General features: G+C 41.2%; 1 protein-coding gene across 1 annotated transcript; it reads left to right on the top strand.

Annotated features, from left to right (window-relative positions):
* The first annotated feature begins 8,798 nt into the window (after positions 1-8,798).
* LOC133109568 (myosin heavy chain, fast skeletal muscle-like) lies at positions 8,799-24,136 on the top strand. Its single transcript, XM_061218939.1, has 40 exons — positions 8,799-8,845; positions 9,380-9,598; positions 10,198-10,341; positions 10,435-10,591; positions 11,042-11,069; positions 11,240-11,354; positions 11,442-11,534; positions 11,648-11,711; positions 11,800-11,898; positions 11,992-12,095; positions 12,993-13,131; positions 13,715-13,833; positions 14,010-14,159; positions 14,248-14,418; positions 14,508-14,814; positions 15,128-15,198; positions 15,854-15,941; positions 16,258-16,375; positions 16,634-16,757; positions 16,981-17,117; positions 17,545-17,800; positions 17,891-18,133; positions 18,224-18,400; positions 18,554-18,699; positions 18,781-18,871; positions 18,961-19,350; positions 19,443-19,569; positions 20,018-20,136; positions 20,289-20,485; positions 20,575-20,758; positions 20,872-21,037; positions 21,240-21,364; positions 21,539-21,847; positions 21,929-22,132; positions 22,228-22,353; positions 22,658-22,828; positions 23,259-23,363; positions 23,452-23,547; positions 23,775-23,906; positions 24,016-24,136. The coding sequence occupies exons 2-40, from the start codon at positions 9,392-9,394 to the stop codon at positions 24,028-24,030; spliced, it is 5,814 nt and encodes a 1,937-aa protein (XP_061074923.1). The 5' UTR covers positions 8,799-8,845; positions 9,380-9,391; the 3' UTR covers positions 24,031-24,136.
* Positions 24,137-24,741: the final 605 nt, after the last annotated feature.

Below are 24,741 nucleotides of genomic sequence, written 5' to 3'. Positions count from 1 at the left end.
ACATGTCTGGGACCTGGAAAGTTGGTGGTTGAAGACCTGGTATAGCCAAAATAAAATCCACACAACTGTTAAGCCCTTGAGCAAGGCTCTGAACCCCACAATCCAGGGGGGATTGTGCCCTGCACAGTCTAATCAACTGTATGTCGCTTTGCATAAAAGCATCAGCTAAATAACTGTAATGTAATAGTAATGGCTGAAATCCAATCAATGTTATATTGTTTCTGTGTCGTTCAAACTTTCCATGTAGCCGATGTCACCAGATTCTTCCCTAAGCTTTGTCCTCATAATAGCCTGTTGTTCAGCTGTCAAATGTTTCAGGTTAACTGGTGGGTCCCATAGCACTTTTTACAATTGACTTACATTTGAGCCTGACTTAAGTGAGGGCCTCTGCTGAACAGCAGCTATGCTGGCAGTCTTTCGCTGATGCGCCGCTGCATTGACAGGGTAAAAGTCCTTCACTGTCTGCAAACAGCCAACAACGATTCTGCTTGATGGGGAATATCATGGTTAGCTGCGTTATTCATTACATTACATTACATTAATGGCATTTGGCAGACGCTCTTATCCATAACATAACTGTATGTCGCTCTGGATAAGAGCGTCTGCCAAATGCCATTAATGCAATCCAGAGCGACGTACAACAAAGTGCATACCCATAACCAGGGATAAGTGCGCTGAAAGACCCTAGAGGGAAGTATGATTTCAATTGTTACCTGTACAACAAAGATAAGGACCAGGGCCTATTTAAATTTTTTAAGTGACCAAACTTAACTAGCCAAACATTGCTTACCTAGCCAAACTAAAAATACCGATACACAAAAAAGTAAATCACAGAAAGACAACAATTAAGGTTCACAGGGAGGTAGGGAGGGACGGGGAGTGGTGCTGCTTGAAGAGGTGCGTCTTCAGTTTGCGCTTGAAGGTGAGAAGAGATTCTACTGTTCTGACCTCAACAGGGAGTTCATTCCAACACCGTGGAGCCAGAACAGACAGTTGTCGTGAGCGTGAGGTGGAAGTTTGGAGAGGGGGAGGTGCCAAGTGGCCTGTGGAGGCTGAACAAAGAGGTCTGGCAGCAGTGTAGGGTCTGATGATTTTTTGTAGGTAAGCTGGGGAAGACCCCTTAACTGCTTGGAAGGCTAGCACCAATGTTTTGAATTTGATGCGAGCCATGACAGGTAGCCAGTGGAGGGAAGTAAGCAGGGGGGTGACGTGAATATTTGAGAAGCTTGAAGACCAGACGAGCTGCTGCATTCTGGATAAGTTGGAGGGGTCTGATGGCGGACGCTGGGAGGCCAGCCAAGAGAGAATTGCAGTAGTCCAGGCAGGACAGAACCGTCGCTTGGACCAGGAGCTGGGTCGAGTAGGGGGTGAGAAAGGGGCGGATTCTCCGTATGTTGTATAGGAAGAACCTGCATGACCGGGTCACTGCCACAATGTTCTCGGAGAGGGACAGTCTGCTGTCCATCACCACGCCGAGGTTCCTTGCACTGGGTGATGGCGTAAGTGTGGTATCCACGAGGGAAATGGAGAGATCCAGATGGGGAGAGGTATTAGCAGGGATGAATATCATTTCAGTCTTACCTGGGTTGAGCTTTAGATGGTGGTTGTCCATCCAGCTCTGGATGTCACTCAGGCAAGCAGAGATACGGGCTGAAACCTGTGTATCAGATGGTGGGAACGAGATGAAGAGTTGGGTATCATCCGCATAGCAGTGGTAGGATAGCCTATGTGCAGTGATAACATGGCCAAGGGAACACTTGAAACAGTGGTTACAGTTCTGCGTATCACCATGCTGACAGTCAATACGTTGCCTTTTTACCCTCCTGAGGTCCGTAGTTTCAGGTTTTGATCTGACTCGTTCTGCATTCATTCTCTCCTGTTAGACAGTTTGCACTAAAGATGCCACATGACCAGTCAGCCCTCTTATTGCAGCGTTATTCTCGTCCATTTTAGAAAACAGAGGATTTTCGTTGGTTTGTTTTGTGGTCTTCCTTGGGACCAACTCAAAATGAGCAGTACAGTCATTTTCAGTCACTACTAGGCCCAGGTAAAGGTTATGCAATGCTTCCTGAGCCTGTTCCCTTTTGTTGTACTGTGCTATTTGCATTTTTTCTAGCAAGAGTTCATCTGATTTGTTCACATTTTGTAAGTACACTCATTCCAGCTCTTATGTTATCATTTGACAAATAACATATGAGCTGAAGATAACAATAGACTGAAAACACTGACTTTGTACCAACTCTCTGTTGTATTTAAGCCCATTCTGTGCATGTTCCGAGGCTAACAGTACTTTTAAGTGGTGGCTCAAGCGGTGGTTCACTGGGACCCTGCACTGCTTTAGTCAACTGCGGATACAAGTCAGTTACATCTTTGTCTGCATAGTGGGTTCTCAAGATCAGTCTGAGGGTATTGCAATGCAAGATCACTTTTTCCTACTAGATAACTTCTCAGTTTAACCCCAGGACTCATGGCATGGATTACAGCTTCCACTACTCCCAGTTCAGGATAGCCTTTCTTCAATCCGCTTTCAATTTGATGTGCAAGACTACTCACCTCTCCAATATTTCCGCTGATTTTGAAGTCCTTACGGTAGCCATTTGAAGAAACACAATTGCAGTTCTCCAAGGAGTCGCTCCTTCTATGAGCTGCCTGGCGCTGTCACAACAAATTCTACCCCCCTTGCAAAACTTATCCCCTCTGGCGTCGCGTTTCCGGTTCCATCTCTGCAATGACGTCAATCATATTTGTTTACTGCTGTGTGTATAGGCTATGCATCGGCTAGCTTGCAATGCTTTTGTGAATATGTAGTGCTTCATATGTAATATCTTGATTATTTATATACGTTGAACCACGATATAGGCTACATCTAGCTAGCTATGGCTCTTTCCAGCTAGATGTAGCCAATATCATGGTTCACTGTATATAAATAATCAAGATATTACATATGAAGCACTACATATTCACAAAAGCATTGCTAGCTAGCCAAGGAATAAAAAACAGCTATGGCTTATCTTCCTAGTTAGCGAACGATCTATCAGTCTGGCTTTCCCGCTAGCTAGGTATTTCTTGTTTTGCTAGCCAGGGAGCTAATTTAAATATATCTACCTAATGTTAGACGTCATGCTTATCTACTTCTCTACATATATTTATTGATAAATAGTTTGCTGTCTGTTTCACGAACTAGCTAGCGGTACTGATATTAAGACCACCAGAGATGAGCACTAGCTAGCTATCTCTATCGCTATCTTAAGCTGTAGGAAAAATGCCAATTTATATGTTTCGCTAACTTACATACACCGGACTGAATATGCCGTTCACAAAAAGACACGCTAGTCAGTTGACACTACCATACGCATCAGGGGAATGTGTCTTATAGATCGCATCATAGCAACCAACAGATAAAGCTTGGCGCTAACTTATGCATTAGGGGAACGTAACCGGTAACCTGAAACATGATAAGTTTTGCAAGGGGGATAGAATTGCTGTGACAGCGCCTCCCTCCGCAAATGTCTGCTCCCTCTGAAAATGGCATAAGTGGTGTCACGTCGCCATCAGGGGCAGGAAATTCCTGCAAGGCAGCTGTTGCAGTCGTTTGTTCCACTGTCGCCATTTTCTCTGCTCACCTTCGTCATCCGTGTCTGCCAAATCTTTGCACTCGCAAAACTGCATCACATGTTTAACTAAAGCACGTCGACGTCTCCCCTACAATTTCCCTGCCAGTTATCTTGCAGTACTCGCATACAATTTTCAGGTCGCACACGGATAATCCAGTCTTCCAGCTCGTTCAGTACAGTTCGTCTCTTGGTCAAACATTTTACTTCAAAAATGAAGACGGATACAAACAATAAAATGGCGTCTCGGAATTTGGCCAAACGTTAGCTGAGCTCACTCCAGACTTGGCGAACTAACCGCTCTTCCACATTTCCCTCATTGGTCTTATGGTGGCTATTCTCTCTGAAAGCGTATTTTACGTACAGTAAAAAATACTTTATATCCCAGCGGTGCCTCCCAATTACACCCGGTGTCGACATAGAAAGGACAATGATGTAGAATAGTTATTTGTTTTATTTTACTGTGAACGTTACTGTTAGCACTCAGGGGAAGTTGGCACAAACTTTAGCAACGGATTCTTCTAACTCACGTCAGCCAGTGCGTTACAGTGCGAGGCAAGCATGGACTTTTCTTTCAACCCGCGTTTTATCCATATTTCCTTTTATTTAAAACGTCGGTTACTTTTCTCCGAGCTGCACCAGCACTTAGCTCGCTCTCCTTCTCTTCCAGAAAAAAACATTTTTTGCTCTCTTTGTTTAGTTTCTTGAGTCGCCACGTGCTTTGCCTTGCATTGCCCCCTACTGGTCAGAGCACATGCAGCCACAATACTGCTTTTTCTAACAGAAAAAATGGAATAATTAAAATGGAGGCGATCTCAATATGGTCACTGTAGTTATTGGGAGAATACAGCTCGGCATGAACAAGGATTCTTGGCATTTTTCCTGTTGAATTCATAAGTGCATTATGGATGCATGAATGATAATGAAGTCCTTCTTGACATATGACGTGCTGTTCTCCTTTATGACATAAAGGCAAAGACAAAGGTTGACTTCAAAAGCAACTAAAATTATGATTCTAAGCCAAACATGTCAAAAGGAGTAAAAATGTGAATAAGGATATTATGTGATATTATATTAAACAGTTGCTTCTTGTTTGCCATCTTCACCGGCAAATGAGTTTAATTTGTCGAATGCATATGAGTATCTTAAATATTTGGATAACTTTGGTGAGGACTGGTCTCAAGGTGATATGAGTCATATTTCAACAAAATTTGTAGGAGGAGTAGGGAAAAAAACTGTTTTGCCAAAATTCAGAACTCAGAAGAAAGAAAGAAATCCAAAGAAAAAAAAGAATCATGATTGTAAGACAAACACATTAAAATATATGTGAATTATTTTATTATCTCACGACAAATTATGCAATTTGAAATTTACACAATCTCAAGGCCAGATCCCGATCCCGATCACAAGTACTAAGTTTGATGTGAATATGCAGAAGCGTTCCAGAGATATGGTTTTACCTCCTGATGTAACATTACTAGCATCTAGTAAGCTAGCTAGGAATAAGCATCTGAAACAGTAATATGTTAGTGAGTATGTAAGTTGAACACCATGCATATACACTAGCTAGCTAGAAAGCTAAGTTAGATCAATAATAAGCTAATGTTATCTTCATACATACACAAAAAAATTTCATTTTTAGAAAGAATGAAAAAATCAAAGGGAATATATTGATGTTCATCATTGCTGCTAGCCATATCAAATTAGTTAGACAGTCATCTAGCTACGTAGACATAGGAATTAGCTACACTGATCATACTAAAAACATTAGTCAAACAACTAACAGTTTTGGGCAGTCTAGCACGTAAAAGTACCACATGGTACTTTCTCACCCAATCCGGCAAGGAAGATTGGGAACGCCGGACCCCTAAAACTGTCCGTTTGATGTACCACGTACGTAATTTAAGGAGTCAATACAGGGCCAAAGTGACAATCATCTGGTGTAGCCCAATAGTTGCAGTTCGGCTCCAGGGGTGCCTAGTGGAAGGGTGGTCAACAGGCAACAGTAGATTTACTGTTTCAAGCTCCTGGTTAGCATATACATTACATTACATTATTGGCATTTGGCAGACGCTCTTATCCAGAGCAACGTACAGTTGATTAGACTAAGCAGGAGACAATCCTCCCCTGGAACAATGCAGGGTTAAGGGCCTTGCTCAAGGACCCAACGGCTGTGAGGATCCTATTGTGGCTACACTGGGGATCGAGCCGCCGACCTTGCGGGTCCCAGTCATGTACCTTAACCACAATGCTACAGGCTGCCCTGCCATATAGGGATGCAGACCTGCATCTGGAGTGGAGAGATAAAATCGGGTCCCGAAAACGAAAGAAGAACCCTCCCGTTGGGCCCTTGAGTGACTGCTCCACGGGCTTCACCACTGTGCTCTCTCTCACCCCACTTGTCCTCTCTGGCATTTCTCCCAGGGCATCCAGGACAAAAGAGATCAAATTCTCAATGGATCAGCCCTGGTCAAAGATTTACAAAAACTGGAGCAGCATGGCTGCCTGTTCGTCAAGTTTCTTAGGGTAATGTGGGAAATTAGCTAATGCAAAGCATTGTTAATGAACTAAATCTACAGAGGTAGAGCCACAAAATTATGGTACTCAAACACATTGCATTTATCTTAATCAAGATATTAGTTGGGATGAAAACGAGTACACACAGAGTTATCCCAGGAACAGGGTTGGGAACCCCTGATCTAATTTATTTGGCATTTACAGAACTGTGAACTTCAGTGAGCTCTTGTCAATGGAAAATACTCCTGGATGGATTGATAAATGAATGTTTAATGACTCTGAGAGTTATGTACAGGTTGGCAGGTGAAAATGAGAATGTTGTTGCAACAGCTGGTGTTAGCTCAGAGGATTGTCATGAATGGCAGGAGATAGAGGAAGATGTTTTTGTTGTAAATCCCCTAAATGAGAAAATTAACTAACTGAAGTTCAAAGCATCATATATGATACCAGAATCATCTAATTTGGTTGGAAAACACTTTTCGTATAGTTTCAAGGTCATAAAGAAAAATAAGCGGTTGTATTTTGAAGGGTTACTGAGGTATAGTTTGGTTGTGTCTCTGTAATGCTGAAGTCAGCTAATCTCTGTAATACTGGGAGGTGTCGGCACTCTGGAAATCCATGGATGGAACCAGCATCCAGCTATATTTCATGGTAAAAATCTAAGGCATGCAAGAGTACACCAGTGACATTTCACTGCTTCTCCACAGCTAAACTTGGCTCTTAATCAGTGCCAGAATCTATTGTGAGTATGTAAGAGTCTGGAAATGTCTGGATGCTGTCTGGACACTGTCCACATATAAAATCAATGTCTTCAATGTCTTAAAGTAATTATGTGTATATCGATAATTTGCTTAGATATATAATGTAGTACTTCAGGTGAAATCCCCAAGCAGGAATATTCGTATGTGCTGTTTCTGTAACAGAAAAACTAAATGGGTAAATAATGAATACAGATCCCTATGAGGAACTGGGAATTTGGAGCAAGTAGTATCTACACTGCTGTGTTACAAAAAAATAAGAAATGTTGTATGCCTCTGCAAGTGAAAATATGATTCATTCATTCAATAATTGATTGCAGCTCCAGCAAGAATTGAATTGAGGCATTTACCTGATACAGCACAGCATAGATCCCATATTTCTTGAATAACTTTTATGAGTGATCAGTCAGCACTGCTTAATGAAATATATTCAGATATTTAAAATAAAATTAGTATTGAATCGGTTGCCACTGATGTGCGAGGCTGCTAGCACAGACCAATGTCGGCTCTTGCTTTCCCTTGTGGGAGTGTTTGATTGTGTTTGCTGCCGACAGCCTAGTGGCTAAGGTGCATGACTGATCGGTGGTTCAAGCCCCGGTGTAGCCACAATAAGATCACACAGCTGTTGAGCCCTTGAGCACTGCCCTTAACCCCGCATTGCTCCAGGGGGAGTGTCCCCTGCTAAGTCAACTCAACTACTAGTTGCTTCGGATAAAAACGTCAGGTAAATAACTACTGTCAGGATGACAGAGCCTCACCAGGCACTTATAACTGACAGTATTTTTATCAGAAAAATAGTTTTTTTATTTTTACTTTTTGATAATTTGATACGTAATATGCTATTTCCCTGCAAGAAGGCTGCATTAAACACTGCTGCTGAAAGCACAGTGCCTGATTGTTAGGTATTATAAGTTAATGAGGCTCATTCAGGTAAATACTTTTGGATTTGGATTTTCAGTAACACACTGGAATCTACACACTGCAAATGGTCAAAGTCACACCCAGTAAGCACTGCAAGTGATTATATCAGTCTCATTTAAGAATATCTGCATAGTTATAATAGACTCCCCCAGGGTCAGTAAAATACATATTAGTTGTGAAGGCTTCAGATTTATGCCATAAATCTACCCTTGACAAATATTTTCATGCATAAAAACTATATTAGGCTGATTTTTTAAATATAATAAATACATTTACATTTGAGCAATTACAAATACATTCTCAAAAAATATTTCTTTTATCTTTTAGGAAAACATTTATATGAAATATTTCAAAAGATATATAATGTCAGGTTCTCCTTATGCATCTCAGTTTCTGCCCATTCAAGTTCCTAGTAGTTCATTGGAAGCCCAAATATTTTAATCAGAAATTCCAATGATTTATCAGAAGATAAAAATATCATGGCTGCTGCTACAGGCAATTGGTAGCTAATAACAGGGTAAAAATCCATGACCAAATAGAGGGGTTGAGTTCTGCTGAGTGAAGACAAATCCCCCTCTATAAAAGATGCCACCCTCATACCCCCAGGGACTGACTGGCACCCTGCAAGGTGAGTGAGATTTACTGTGATATTGGAGCAGCTTACAATGTACAGTATGAAGCCCGAAGGGATTGTGTATAAGTTCATTATGTTAATAGCAATTCAAATATAAGAGAAAATAAAAATGTTTGAATTCCATGTAATTCATAGAAATACCATAAACACTACTCATAATATATAAGAATTAAATGTGTGGTTATCTTATCTCATTTACACTGAACATTGCATGAAAAGAGCAAAGTATCAGCCTGTTACTGATTATCTCACAAATTAAAAATATATATAAAGGTTGCCTTTGTTAATTTTCACCCTCAAAAATGCTTTGCAAATAGGTTACATGAATACTCTTTTAATGCAAGTGTTGTTTTTCAGCATTCAAAGACCATCAGCTACCACCTTCTCATTTGGCATCAAGGGAGGTAGGCCTAAACAGAAATCCCTGCAACAATCAAAAGTGCAATAGCAGCTTTGGTGACAGTTCCTTCCCATAGTCATCCAAGATATGGGCGGCCTGTAGCGTAGTGGTTCATGACTGGGACCCACAAGGTCGCAATAAGATCCGCACAGTCGTTGGGCTCTATAGCAAGGCCCTTAACCCTGCATTGCTCCAGGGGAAGATTGTCTCCTGCATAGTCTAATCAACTGTACGTCGCTCTGGATAAGAGCGTCTGCCAAATGCCAATAATGTTATAAAAACAAAAGAGTGTGTCAGCTCAAAAAAAAAAAACTACATATATATATATATTTTATACCTTTTTTACTATTTCCTGGGCGTACATCTTCAAAATGCCAAGACTGGCAACAGATGCAGATGCTTTTCTGGTGGGGGTCTTGGTGATAGAAATTAACAAAAAAAAAGGCACCCTTCTGCAATGAAGTCGTGGTTGTTTCAGTCTTTCGAGTATATAATGTTGGACTCAGGTGCCTGATATTTACTTACTGTTTCTCCTCAGTAAACTGCCATCATGAGTACGGACGCGGAGATGGAGGCCTTCGGGCCGGCGGCCGTTTACCTCCGGAAGCCTGAGAGGGAGAGAATCGAGGCCCAGAACACACCCTTTGATGCCAAAACGGCCTACTTTGTGGCTGAGCCCAAGGAGATGTACCTCAAGGGGAAACTCGTTAGCAGAGAGGGGGGCAAAGCCACCGTTGAAACTCTGGTTGGCCATCAAGTAAGTAGAGCTAATAACAATAATAATAATAATAATAATAATAATAGTTACTGGGTATTTTACTGAATTCAAACCTATAAGTGGATAGGCTACAGCAACAGAAGACTTAATAAGTCTAAAAAATAAGTGTAATAAATACATAGTACTTGTACAGTGCTCACTGAGTGTATATGTACAAAACAGGACTCCAATTTTTAGGATGATTAGAACTATAGCCGTTGAACACACGTGTATCCTTCCTGAACACACGCGTACCTAGCTCTACCTTCAGAAGGTGCACGGACCACTGCGCTCAACCAGCGGAAGACTGAAGAATACATGCCTGTCCAGCGGTTTTAGTTCCAACCGGCTAACTTCTCAGAGTCTCTCGTTTTTTACAATTCTTTTCCCCGACTAGAGTGGAGAAGCTCCATGGGACAAGCGAGAGCCATTCACATGGCCGGCAGTATGAGCAAGCTGGCCTCTGGTCGCAGAGCGGGGCGTTCATGCTAGTGTGCAGGGCTGAATTATGTACTGTAGATAGCATCACAGGCCAGAGTCAGAACTTGATCCTAGCAGCAACCAAGTAAAAACTCAACCTATCCACTACTTTTTCACAGAAAATAACAGTCAAGGAGGATGACATCCACCCAATGAATCCTCCCAAGTTTGACAAGCTTGAGGACATGGCCATGATGACCCACCTCAATGAGCCCTGTGTGCTGTATAACCTCAAAGAGCGCTATGCAGCATGGATGATCTACGTGAGTTTTCCTCTAAAACACTTTAATACATTTACAAAATGCAAAGAAATGAATGTGTTCCTGCACATAATGTATCTACTGTCACTGTTTCAGACCTACTCTGGGCTGTTCTGCGTCACTGTGAATCCCTACAAGTGGCTCCCAGTGTACGATTCTGTTGTTGTGTCAGCATACAGAGGCAAAAAGAGAATTGAAGCCCCACCCCACATCTTCTCCATCTCTGACAATGCCTATCAGTTCATGCTCACTGGTAAGAATATCTTCTGGTGCTGAAATGGTTGTTTTTAAACGGACAACTCTCAATTAGCTATGATAGTCTCCTTTTCTGGATATTACCAGCAGAAAAGCATGCTATGTTGGCTAAATTGTGTGATGTTTGTGTAATGTTTTGGCGTTCAAAAATGTTGCTGTGAAATTGCAAACCGGCAGTTCCATTAGAGTAGCAGCCATTAGAATACAAATAGCCTCAATCTTGTGTATTCACCAGAGACAAGGAGAGATGATTTAGGTTTAAAACTGAAAGAAGGATAATCAGTTATTGGGTAATGTCTGTCTTGCTTTACCCAGTACTGTATGTCTGACATGGATAGGAATGGAAGAAATGTCTTTCAATATGACTGCCAGAAGGTTATATTCTACATGGGCTTCTAAATAGTTAAATGTGTCAAATAAACTATATTTCCACTTATTCCTTTTGCAGATCGTGAAAACCAGTCCATCCTGATTACGTATGTACCCCATATGTTTCCATAAACACAGTCAAACAAAAACTATATATTTTATTTTTTATTTTTTATATCAATGAATATAATATATTAGGTACAACCATTTAAATTCCTTCACTGAAACACAATTAAATGGGTTTTTAAATTAAAATGTTCTCTGTCTTCTTCCACAGCGGAGAATCTGGTGCAGGGAAGACTGTGAACACAAAACGTGTCATCCAGTACTTTGCGACAATCGCAGTGGCTGGAGGAAAGCAGAAAACAGAGCAAGCAGCTGGCAAAATGCAGGTCAGAATGACTCTCTAGAAATGTGCAAATATCTTGGGAACATTAACTGTTGTAGCACATTTCTGAGGTGTCCGGTGTCTCCTGTAGGGATCACTGGAGGATCAAATCATTGCAGCGAACCCCCTGCTGGAGGCTTATGGTAATGCCAAGACCGTGAGGAATGACAACTCCTCCCGTTTTGTAAGTTTGAAGATATATTTAAAGTTCAAACTTCCTGACATTAACAGTGCTGAAATAATGCAGCATTTAATTCAAGCATTTAATCCCAAAATTTCATTTTGTTAATTTTTCAGGGAAAGTTCATCAGAATCCACTTTGGTACAACAGGCAAACTGGCTTCTGCTGATATTGAAACCTGTAAGTCTCTACCTGACACACTGTTTCAGTTTAGCAAGGGATTCTACTGTAAAAACCTTTTTATGAAAATGCAATTTTCTTCCCACAGATTTGCTGGAAAAGTCAAGAGTAACATTCCAGCTGTCAGCTGAGCGCAGCTACCACATCTTCTACCAGCTTATGACAGGCCACAAACCTGAACTGCTAGGTGTGAAATCTGTCATTCTGCAACAGATTCATTCTGTGAATACCACTTGCAATTTTCTGAAAAGTCTGTATAACTGATTATTGTTTATTACAGAGGGTCTTCTCATTACCACCAACCCATATGATTACCCCATGATCAGCCAAGGAGAAATCACTGTCAAGAGTATTGATGACGTGGAGGAGTTCATAGCCACTGATGTAAGTGATTTTTCTTCACCAAATCAATCACAAAAACTACTGCTCTACACCAGTCTTACTGAAGTTATCGTGCAGAACTTCACAGATGTATCACTCGTTCACCCTGACTTCCCTGCATCCTGGTAAGCACATAGCCATACCCCTCAAACATCCATTCTTGCCATTGTCTTTCTTGGATTTATGCCAAAAGTGAGTTTCAGATTTCACAGACAATTCCTGAAAATAATTTATTGGGAGGGTACTGGAAGCAGGTCGAGGAAGCAATTGACTGACAATTTCAGTTTTGCTTTCTTTCTAACTGGATATGTGTGCAACATAATTAATGCTGCATTCAACTTGCAAAAAAGAATCACTAATAAAGATTCTGCCACAGAGGTAGAGAGAAATTGGTCTTAACACTTGTGTAGTCTTAACAGTCCATAAACACCCCTTGTCCTCAGGGTAAAAAATTACCCGCCTTCACTAAACCCCTAAAATTAAGCAGCTTAATTTAATTTCTATTTCTATTTCTATTCTAATTCAGTAAATAAAGATCATTTAGGGGGTTTTCTCTACTGTTAAACATAGTGGCGGGTCATTTTTTTACCCTTAAGACATCACAAGGGTTAATTCAATCAATATATTTCCTGAATATTGTCTTTGAAATCAATGGTAGCGAGTGCTAGTGCATTTCTTTGCAGCTATTTTTATGAATGTTAACCAAGCTCTTGTTAGTAAAAAAGTAAAAATGCCCATGACACTATTCTAGAATAGTAAAATATAAGGGACCTTGTTTATTGAATCCAGTTTCAAAACGGTTTCGCAATTATGATTATGAAATATAAGGTTCAGAATCTTAATACATAAAATTCACGAATCCCTGATAAATACCGGATAACATTTTTATTTTCATTGTAGACTGCCATTGATATCTTGGGCTTCACTGGTGATGAGAAGTTGGGCATCTACAAGCTGACTGGTGCTTGTTTGCATCACGGGAACATGAAGTTTAAGCAAAAGCAGCGCGAGGAGCAGGCTGAACCAGATGGCACTGAGGGTAAGTGCAACACACTGGGCCTTATTTATTAATATCTCTGCGCAAAATATGTGTGATCAGAACAGCACTAAGCGATTAAAGAAACGTTGAATTAAAATATATATATATCTTTTTTTTTAATTACGTTTGAGCCACACCAAAAAAATCGGCTCGGTGTTTGAAGATGCGCTCTCTTCGAAGTTGGCGATGCACCAAATCTTCTAATAAAGCAATAATTGTAAATGTTATGTGAAGAGAGGTCAGCCATCGTAACGAAGGTCTAAGCTATGACATGTACGCCCCATTTACAGCAAACTTTGTGACGTGTTTTATGGTATTTATATACAACTCCAATAAATGAATAATTATCGGAATTACCTGAATGAAACAGCACAATACGAACAGCTAAGAGCACTTGTGAAGTTCGTTCAGATTTTATAAAAAAACTAACATCAGAAAACTTTGATAAATCACACATTATTTGCGTGAAAGATTTACTGTCAATTTTGTTTGGCTCATGAGGATTATTCAATGGTTTTGTGAGCATAAAAATAGTAATTCATGAGATTATAGAATAATAACACCTTGATGCTCTTCATTTCAGTGGCAGATAAAATTTCTTACCTCATGGGCCTGAACTCAGCTGACCTGCTGAAATGTCTGTGCTACCCCAGAGTAAAGGTCGGAAATGAGTTTGTGACCAAGGGACAGACTGTACCACAGGTAATGTATCTCAGTAATGTGTAATACTCAAATATTATAATACATTATGTTATGATATATTTGTTGTGTATTAAGTTAAGCAGAATTGCGTTTTTGTTCAGGCAATACTTAAATGTACAGAACATAACAAATTCAAATATTCTGACATTTATCTCTCTTTCTCCTTATGCTAATAGGTCCACAACTCTGTTAATGCTCTGTGCAAATCTGTCTATGAGAAAATGTTCTTGTGGATGGTCGTTCGCATCAATGAGATGTTGGACACGAAGCAACAAAGAAATTACTTCATTGGTGTCCTGGATATCGCTGGATTTGAAATCTTTGATGTAAGTGGAGATGTTATCACAAATGTTGCAGGAAAGATTATTTTAACTATGTGAGGATATACATATTAAAAAATTCTTCAAATTTCAGTTCAACACATTGGAGCAGCTGTGTATCAACTTCACCAATGAGAAACTGCAACAGTTTTTCAACCACCACATGTTTGTGCTGGAACAAGAGGAGTACAAGAAAGAGGGAATTGAATGGGAGTTCATTGATTTTGGTATGGACTTGGCTGCCTGCATTGAGCTTATTGAGAAGGTATGTGAGATGCCCTTTATTATCGACAGACACAAACATGTTCTGTTACTCCTGATGTCTCCTCATGGAAATAATTCTGCCTTCACCAGCCAATGGGCATCTTCTCCATCCTTGAAGAGGAGTGCATGTTCCCCAAGGCTTCCGACACAACCTTCAAAAACAAGCTCTTTGACCAACATCTGGGCAAAACCGCTGCTTTCCAGAAGCCCAAACCTGCCAAAGGCAAGGCTGAGGCCCACTTCGCCCTGGTTCACTATGCTGGCACTGTGGACTACAACATCAACGGCTGGCTGGACAAGAACAAGGACCCTCTGAACGACTCTGTGGTCCAGCTGTACCAGAAGTCCTCAGTCAAACTGCTGTGTCTCCTGTATGCAGCCCACGCTGGTGCAGATGGTATGGCTGTGCTGATTCATTTTACTATCATATTATTCTTTGTAGACAGTCACAATTCAATAGAAGTTAATCATTTAATTTTTTTGCTCAAATTAATTTGCTCTATATGGAAGCAAGCCTACAGTTTCTCTTTGCAATTAAATTGTTGTTTTAACAACCAAGAAAATTGGAAAGTTACCTGAACTGAATTTGTAGTTTTAAAAAGAAATCATCATGCAAAATGAGAATGAAAAATGCATTTTCCTTTCAAAACAGTGTTAAAATCAAGTGCTTTGACTGTGACGCCAGTGTTTCATTTGTCATGTACAAACAGATGCTGCAAAGGGCAAAAAGGCTGGCAAGAAGAAGGGTGGCTCCTTCCAGACTGTGTCTGCTCTCTTCAGGGTAACACAGGAACTTTATATACCTGAATACAAGCGAAGCTGTGCTCAAGATTATACAACCGTTTGTTCTGACCTCATATTGTGATTGGCTGATAGAAGGAGTGAAATTATCACACGATAAGTCACTCCTAATTTAGCAAAACCAAACCGCTATCCTTACGTACGGTTGATTCATCGCGACAGAGATACGTACTGTCACCTTGCAACACTTCAGAACACTCAGTCGTTACAACTGCAAAAAAAAAGTTTGAGCCTGAGTTACTGTATCATTAATTATTTTAAATTTACAAACGTGTCAGTAAAACTGTTGTATAATTGCAATAATAAACTCAGAGTTGTGACTTACCCTGAGACAATGTCAATCTATGGTGAATGCAGCACAGCAGTGACATTATCTCACCGTCACTTTTTCTTTCGTATTATTGCATAATTAGTCGACAGTGGCTGTTGGGTGGTTCACTACTCACTCCCTGCTATTTTTATAAACTACACAGCTGTGTTCCAAAGATGAAATGATGTCACTCAATGATGTCAAAATACAATACGACATCAGTCATAACATTACTTTCGGTATAAACACAACAACCAGACAATTAACATGTATCACCCTATTTCTTGTTATAAATTCAGCTATTTTGCCTCCTCCCCTCTCACAGGAGAACTTGGGCAAGCTGATGACCAACCTGAGGAGCACACATCCTCACTTTGTGCGTTGCTTGATTCCTAATGAATCAAAGACACCTGGTAAGGACTGTACTTAAGGCCCCATAAGCTCAACTTGTCAAAAAAGAATCCAATAAACAGAATAGTAGAAATCCCTGTAGCAGTAACTACACTGTAGTGTTGTTAGACACAGTATCTTGCATTTACATTATTATTGTATATATTATGACGATTTATGAATTATAATATAAAATTATAATTATAAAATGACATTTTTATGAAAGTTATTGGCTAAAAAGACTGTATTCGGGTGCACTATCCTGCTTAAACAGTATGTCACTATGTTTTTTTTGTATATCTTATGTAGATGTATTTAAAATGTTTTCTTTTTTTCTAGGTCTGATGGAGAACTTCTTGGTTATCCACCAGCTGAGGTGTAATGGTGTGCTGGAAGGCATCAGAATCTGCAGAAAGGGCTTCCCCAGCAGAATCCTCTATGGTGACTTCAAGCAGAGGTAATTTATGCACCTCTTGAATACATGTGTATATAGACCACAGTGTTGCTAGTCCTGTTAGTAGTTTAAATTGTACATTCAAGTCTTGGGTCAGTTCTTTACATTTAATTTGGAATGTCACCTCTGCATCAGCTCAACCAGTACGTCTGCAACATAAATTAATGATCGTAATAGTAATTGTCTACAATAGTCCATGACTGGCTATAAACCAAGTACCCTCCATAGCAATGTTTTCTCAATGACTGCGTTTTCTTTTAGATACAAAGTATTGAATGCCAGTGTCATCCCTGAGGGACAGTTCATTGACAACAAGAAAGCTTCTGAGAAGCTCCTGGGGTCCATTGATGTGGACCACAATCAGTACAAGTTTGGCCACACCAAGGCAAGAGAATTCACACACAGTGAAATCCCCAGTGTTAATTCAATTAATCAAGTAAATAGGGACCATCTCTGTAAGAGTTGCTTTAGCACTGAACATTTTACTTTGCAGGCACCAGTACAATTTCTGTGACTTTTGTTAATTACATTAAAATGTAATTAAACATAACTGTGACGACCTGAATGGCTGAAACAGGAGATTGTACATCAATAAATGTGTTCTCCAGGTGTTCTTCAAAGCTGGCCTCCTGGGTACCCTGGAGGAGATGCGAGATGATAAACTGGCAATCCTGGTGACCATGACTCAGGCCCTCTGCCGTGGCTTCCTCATGAGAAGAGAGTTCACCAAAATGATGGAAAGGAGGTACATATTACATGACATTACATGCATGGCATTTGGTAGACGCTCTTATCCAGAGCGACGTAGTGTTAAGATGGGCTTGGAAGTACAATTAGGCATTAGAAATGGGAAGGTAAACAAATTTATAGAAAAAATGAATTAAATCAAATTTAATTCACAGCTTATTGACGTTTATGGACACTGGGTGGTATGGATGTGAAATCAATATCAGTAGAAAGGAAATACAGTTCTCATCTAAAATGTAGAGCAGCTAAGTTATTAAAAAATGATTGCACATTCCATAAAAACAGCAAATTTATTGTGGTGAAAAGATAGAATGTTTGAGATTGACTATAAAACTGTAAAAATATAAAGAAGGTATGATTCTTGATAGCTCATGATTTCCCTTGGTTTTCCAGTTAATTCAAGGTCATAATTCTTTTCTTAATAGAGAGTCAGTTTACTCCATCCAATACAACATCCGTTCATTCATGAATGTGAAACACTGGCCATGGATGAAGCTCTACTTCAAGATCAAGCCGCTTCTCAAGAGTGCTGAAGCTGAGAAGGAAATGGCAAACATGAAGGAAGAGTTCACTAAGTGCAAAGAGGATCTGGCAAAGGCATTAGCCAAGAAGAAGGAGCTTGAGGAGAAAATGGTCTCTCTGCTGCAGGAAAAGAATGACCTGCAGCTGGCTGTAGCATCTGTAAGTTGGCCATGTAATTCACATATTGTCAGAAGTTATCACAGATGGCTTCCTGCTTAAGCATTTCATGAAATTTTGTATTTATTCAAGGAAAGTGAGGGCCTTGCTGATGCTGAGGAAAGATGTGAGGGACTCATCAAAGCGAAGATCCAGCTTGAAGCAAAACTCAAAGAGACAAATGAGAGACTGGAGGATGAGGAGGAAGTCAATGCTGAGCTCACTGCCAAGAAGAGGAAACTGGAGGATGAATGCTCTGAGCTGAAGAAAGACATCGATGACTTAGAGCTCACCTTGGCCAAAGTGGAGAAGGAGAAACATGCCACAGAAAACAAGGTTCACACTTCATCAATATAGTGCTTGTGTGTTTGTGTTTTTGCATGGATGTGACATCTCCCTAACATGGTGTGACATGAATCCCTTTAGGTGAAGAACCTGACTGAAGAGATGGCCTCACAGGATGAGACTATTGCCAAGTTGTCAAAAGAGAAGAAGGCCCTCCAAGAGGCACACCAGCAGACCCTGGATGATCTCCAGGCAGAGGAGGACAAAGTCAACACTCTGACCAAAGCAAAGACCAAGCTTGAGCAGCAAGTAGATGATGTGAGTAAAACATGAGGCCTCTTGACCAAAAGGTAAAACCTTGGGAACAGAAGCCAAAATCAGAACCAAAATATTATATAGTGGCTAGAAGAAGATTATGTATAATGCCTATGGTTTTTAACAGTTTTTTTTAACCTGTATTCCCTACAATAGCTGGAAGGCTCTCTGGAACAGGAGAAGAAGCTTCGCATGGACCTTGAGAGAGCCAAGAGAAAGCTTGAAGGTGATCTGAAACTGGCGCAGGAATCCATAATGGATCTGGAGAATGACAAGCAGCAGTCAGATGAAAAGATCAAGAAGTAAGGGAGGATTCAAATCAATACAATGACTGAAAATGTAATGATAAAGATTCTTATTTTTTAATGGTGTTCTCTCCACAGGAAGGACTTTGAGATGAGCCAGCTTCTCAGCAAGATTGAGGATGAACAAACTTTGGGTGCTCAGCTTCAGAAAAAGATTAAAGAACTCCAGGTACTCTGTCAAAGCCTCCAATTGTCATGTATTACACATGACAAAAGTTCCATGAATATCCTAACCCCTTTTTCTACTGTGTGCCACAGGCTCGTATTGAGGAGTTGGAGGAAGAAATCGAGGCTGAGCGTGCTGCTCGGGCCAAGGTTGAGAAGCAGAGGGCTGATCTCTCCAGGGAACTTGAGGAGATCAGTGAGAGGCTAGAAGAAGCAGGTGGTGCCACATCTGCTCAGATTGAGATGAACAAGAAGCGTGAAGCTGAGTTCCAGAAGCTGCGCCGTGATCTTGAAGAGTCCACCCTGCAACATGAAGCCACCGCTTCCGCCCTCCGCAAGAAGCAGGCCGACAGCGTGGCAGAGCTGGGAGAACAAATCGACAACCTTCAGCGCGTCAAGCAGAAACTGGAGAAGGAGAAGAGTGAATACAAAATGGAGATTGATGACCTCTCCAGTAACATGGAGGCTGTTGCTAAATCAAAGGTTTACAAAATGTTTACACACATTACTTTAGACATGTATGGTTTATTTAATCACCAAACATGATGAACTCTAAAGAAACTTTTTTCTAACAGGGCAACCTTGAGAAAGTCTGTCGTACCCTTGAAGATCAACTGAGTGAACTGAAAACCAAGAGCGATGAGCATTTACGCCAGCTGAATGATACAAGCGCACACAAAGCAAGACTTCATACTGAAAATGGTACATATATCAAATATAGATTTTTGATTTCAAAATGGTGGCAGCACGGATGGTGGAGTGGGTAGCACTGCCAGCTCACAGTAAGGAGGTCCTGGGTTCGAATCCCCGTTGGCCGGGGCCTCTGTGCAGAGTTTCCATGTTCTCCCGGTGTCTGCGTGGGTTTCCTCCGGGTACTCCGGTTTCCTCCCACAGTCCAAAGACAGGCTGATTGGAGAGTCTAAATTGCCCATAGGTATGAGTGTGTGAGTGAATGGTGTGTGTGCCCTGCGATGGACTGGCGACCTGTCCAGGGTGTATTCCTGCCTTTCGCCCAATGTATGCTGGGATAGGCTCCAGCCCCCCTGCCACCCTGTTCAGGATAAGCGGGTTAAGATAATGGATGGATGGATGAATTTCAAAATGTGAAATAAAAATATGATGGAGATTCACAATACTTTGGTTTACTCAGGTGAATTGAGTCGCCAGTTAGAGGAGAAGGAAGCTCTTGTTTCCCAGCTGACAAGAAGCAAACAAGCCTACACACAGCAGATTGAGGAGCTCAAGAGGCACATTGAAGAGGAGGTCAAGGTAATAGATTGATCAAACATAACAGTGTTTCACAGCTTAATTAACCAACAAGGGCCTGGAAGGCATATACATGAACTGTACTATTAATTCCACAGCATTCTCTAATACATCTATTCATTCATTTGCATTCTAACCTTTGCTTTGACTTTTAGGCCAAGAATGCCCTGGCCCACGGTTTGCAGTCATCCCGCCATGACTGTGACCTGCTGAGGGAGCAGTATGAGGAGGAGCAGGAGGCCAAGGCTGAGCTGCAGCGTGGAATGTCCAAGGCCAACAGTGAGGTGGCTCAGTGGAGATCCAAATATGAGACTGATGCCATCCAGCGCACTGAGGAGCTGGAGGAGGCCAAGTAACTAAACAGTTTTATATTACAGAACCACTGCATATCACACAATCAGAAAGAGTCTTGCAAACCAAATGAAATGCCACTCTTTACAGGAAGAAGCTTGCACAGCGTCTTCAGGAGGCAGAGGAGTCCATTGAGGCTGTCAACTCCAAGTGTGCCTCTCTGGAGAAGACCAAGCAGAGGCTGCAGGGTGAAGTGGAGGATCTCATGATTGATGTGGAGAGAGCAAATGCCCTGGCTGCCAACCTTGACAAGAAACAGAGGAACTTCGATAAGGTAAATCTAACCAAAGCTGGGCTCATTAACAGCTGCGTTGGATGTCACTATCAGGTTTAAAATAAAGGCCAGCTGGAAGTGGTATTAGTGGCTGACCTTACTCTTGTATCCAGGTTCTGGCGGAATGGAAACAGAAGTTTGAGGAAGGCCAGGCCGAGTTGGAGGGAGCACTGAAAGAGGCCCGTTCTCTCAGCACTGAGCTCTTCAAGATGAAGAACTCCTATGAAGAGGCTCTGGACCAACTGGAGACACTGAAGAGAGAGAACAAGAATCTGCAGCGTATGTATACCTGGTGTAGACATTTGAGTATTCAAAACTATTCTTGTGACTGACTGAAAAAAATACACAATCTACATATGATTCACACCCACAAGTGCTTAATGGTTATTGATGAAAACAGTAATCAGATGGATTGATGAAATGTGCAATAGGAATCTTTGTCTTTATAAGTATCAAATCGTTATTGAATGTGACCGTGCAGAGGAGATTTCCGACCTGACCGAACAGATTGGAGAAAATGGAAAGACCATTCATGAGCTAGAGAAGGCAAAGAAGACTGCAGAGGCTGAGAAATCAGAAATTCAGGCTGCCCTTGAGGAAGCAGAGGTGTGAACAAATTCAATATACACAAAAAATATTTATGTGCATTTTCTCGTTAGCTAATGGTGATCTTTACATTTTTCTTTCTTCTGTAATTTCATTCATTATCCAATTAGGCACAAATGTAACTGGTGAATGCATGTTTAGTGCAATCAATATGACTCTAAATTAATTTTTCAGGCAACACTGGAGCATGAAGAGTCCAAGATTCTCAGGATACAGCTCGAGCTCAATCAGGTCAAGGGGGAAATTGACAGGAAGTTAGCGGAGAAGGATGAGGAGATGGAGCAGATCAAGAGGAACAGCCAGAGGGTGATTGAGGCCATGCAGACCACCCTTGATGCTGAGGTGAGGAGCAGGAATGATGCCCTGAGAATCAAGAAGAAGATGGAGGGAGACCTCAATGAGATGGAGATTCAGCTGAGCCATTCCAACCGCCAGGCAGCTGAAGCCCAGAAGCAACTGAGGAATGTCCAAGGACAGCTCAAGGTATGTTTCTAAAATACCTGTGCTCAGCTCCAACATGTTCAGGCTTTCATACACAATTAACTTAATTAATCTCTCTGTCAGGATGCCCAACTGCACCTTGATGATGCGATCAGAGGACAGGAAGACATGAAGGAACAGGTTGCCATGGTGGAGCGCAGGAACATCCTGATGCTGGCTGAGATTGAAGAACTGAGGGTTGCTCTGGAACAGACAGAGAGGGGCCGCAAAGTGGCCGAGCAGGAGCTGATCGATGCAAGTGAGCGCGTGGGACTGCTGCACTCCCAAGTGAGTCAATAAGGCATTACTTTATTATTTTACAAAGCATGGTACAAATCTACAGGGTGAAATTACATCACAAACACATGTCCCATTGTATCCAGAATACCAGCCTTATCAACACCAAGAAGAAGCTGGAAGCTGACCTTGTGCAGATTCAAGGTGAAGTTGATGACACCATCCAAGAAGCAAGAAATGCTGAGGAGAAAGCCAAGAAGGCCATCACCGATGTGAGTGCTACTCATATCAGTTTTATCTGTATTATAATTTTTTAATGTTATTTAGAGCATGTTGTAAAGCTTAGTGTCCCTCTTCTGTACATTATACAGCTGGGGTTTTCTCTTAACAGCTGAGGTAATACATTATATTTTACATTACATCCCCCCCTTGCATAAGGGAACAATAACTGTGAACTCACTGGTCTAGTGGCCTACACCGACCCATCTATGAGCTTTGGCTTCCAAAAATAACATTGACCTTAAGTTGAAAATGATTTGTATAGAAAACCTGTGACTAAACTGTATAAAACTGCAGGCCGCCATGATGGCAGAGGAGCTGAAGAAGGAGCAGGACACCAGCGCTCATCTGGAGAGGATGAAGAAGAACCTGGAGATTACAGTCAAGGACCTGCAGCACCGTCTGGATGAGGCTGAGAGTCTGGCCATGAAGGGCGGAAAGAAACAGCTCCAGAAACTGGAAGCCAGGGTAAGTTACCAGCGGCAACTTCAATCATCCAAATCAAAGTGGTCATTACTGGTTTATTTTATGCCAATTGCTATGTTTATGTTAATTAGCTATTGCTAATTAATTTGCAGATTAGTGATTAGTTTGCATGTAAAATAAGTATACTTGTACAATCATGATGTACTATATGATGTCTGAAGCTCTGGGGCTACATATTTGAAGAGTACTGTATCTGTTCCATTGAATTGCAATGGGACAGATACAGATACAGTACACAATGTTTATTTTGACAAATGTATTTTATTCTATCTTATACTATCTTAACCTACAGCCCAGTGGAGGTTCGGCATCCTCCTATAGCCGGGTTCCTCCAGAGATTTCCTCCCACCCGGGAGTTTTTTATCACCACTGTTTCAGGGTTTTAAAATGGAACTGAATTGAATTATTCAAGGTACGCGAGCTGGAAGGTGAAGTTGAGGCTGAACAGAGACGTGGAGCCGAAGCCATCAAAGGTGTCCGTAAATATGAGAGGAGAGTCAAGGAGCTCACCTACCAGGTAAGGTTTTATACATCTTTACCCAAACCAGTGGACAAAGCAACAGCCAGGCATGCTACCTCTTCTGAACCTGCTTTACCCTCTGCAGACTGAGGAGGACAAGAAGAACGTCCACAGACTGCAGGACCTGGTGGACAAACTGCAGCTCAAAGTGAAGTCCTACAAGAGGCAGGCTGAGGAATCCGTAAGTCAAATGCTCCATATTGAAGGCTAGTGTACGAAACACTGTAATGCATTGTTAAGTAATGAATAGGTGTAAGAAGAACCGTTATTGTCTTCATTCTTTGGAGGATAGCTCTGACAACTGCATAATTAGTTACGATAAACCGTATCATAATTGATTAATTCAATGTCTGCATTCAATTCAATGCAATCATTAACTCTGGAATATATTATCTTGCTCACTCACAGGAGGAACAAGCCAACACTCACCTGTCCAGGTACAGGAAGGTGCAGCATGAGATGGAGGAAGCTCAGGAGCGTGCGGACATCGCTGAGTCCCAGGTCAACAAGCTGAGAGCCAAGAGCCGTGACGTCGGCAAGGTAGGTTACCATTCAAAACGGGTTCCTTAAATGAGTTATTGTATGTGAAATCCATTGTTGATTTACACAATGAAAACAATGGCTAAGTGGTACTGTTCATTCATTACAGGCAACTGCAGAATGAGGGATGAAACCTGGATGAGACGCAGTAACAAGTACTCATACAATATGAACTTCTTGTGAACTGTTTTCATGTAAGCTGTAATTCAATAAAGTTCAGTGAGCATATATATCCTAATTTCTGGCACTCTTTATTTTTATTAGGGGCGGCCTGTAGCGTAGTGGTTAAGGTAAACGACTGGGACACGCAGGGTCGATGGTTCTAATCCCGGTGTAGCCACAATGAGATCCACACAGCCGTTGGGCCCTTGAATAATAATGCCTTAACCCGGCATTGCTCCAGGGGAGGATTGTCTCCTGCTTAGTCTAAATCAACTGTACATCGCTCTGGATAAGAGCGTCTGCCAAATGCCATTAATGTAATGTAATGTAAATTTCACACTTCATTCTGCTCTGACGTTCCAAACAATGATTGCATTGCAGAAACTATTTCTACTGCTCTGGTCAATGGCCTTCATTTATATAGCGCCCATTCTGATAAACTGACAGCTGGGACATGGGACACCTTGTTTCATCCTATAAGTCAACACAATATTAAAAGGATATAAAATGAATCTGTTGAGTGATGAACTGCATATTTATGTAATACATCAAGTACACTGAATGCATTATCCCAAAGATACTGCAACTCAGTTCTATGAGGGAAAAAAACTTAAGAAAGAAAGAAAATGATCTACAAAAATATTTGGCACTCAAAAAGGTACATCCATCCATC

This window comes from Conger conger, chromosome 14 (assembly GCF_963514075.1).
Source record: "Conger conger chromosome 14, fConCon1.1, whole genome shotgun sequence".
In the NCBI taxonomy this organism is placed as follows: Eukaryota; Metazoa; Chordata; class Actinopteri; order Anguilliformes; family Congridae; genus Conger; species Conger conger.
The sequence above is the reverse complement of the archived record's forward strand: the minus strand, read 5'-3'. Positions and strand labels throughout refer to the sequence as shown.

Coding starts and splice junctions, on each gene's coding strand:
- LOC133109568 (XM_061218939.1), top strand. CDS start 9,392: ATGAGTACGGACGCGGAGATGGAGGCCTTCGGGCCGGCGGCCGTTTAC. Junction 18,700..18,780: donor TCAGATGAAAAGATCAAGAA/GTAAGGGAGGAT, acceptor TTCTCTCCACAG/GAAGGACTTTGAGATGAGCC. Junction 23,364..23,451: donor TCAAGGAGCTCACCTACCAG/GTAAGGTTTTAT, acceptor TACCCTCTGCAG/ACTGAGGAGGACAAGAAGAA.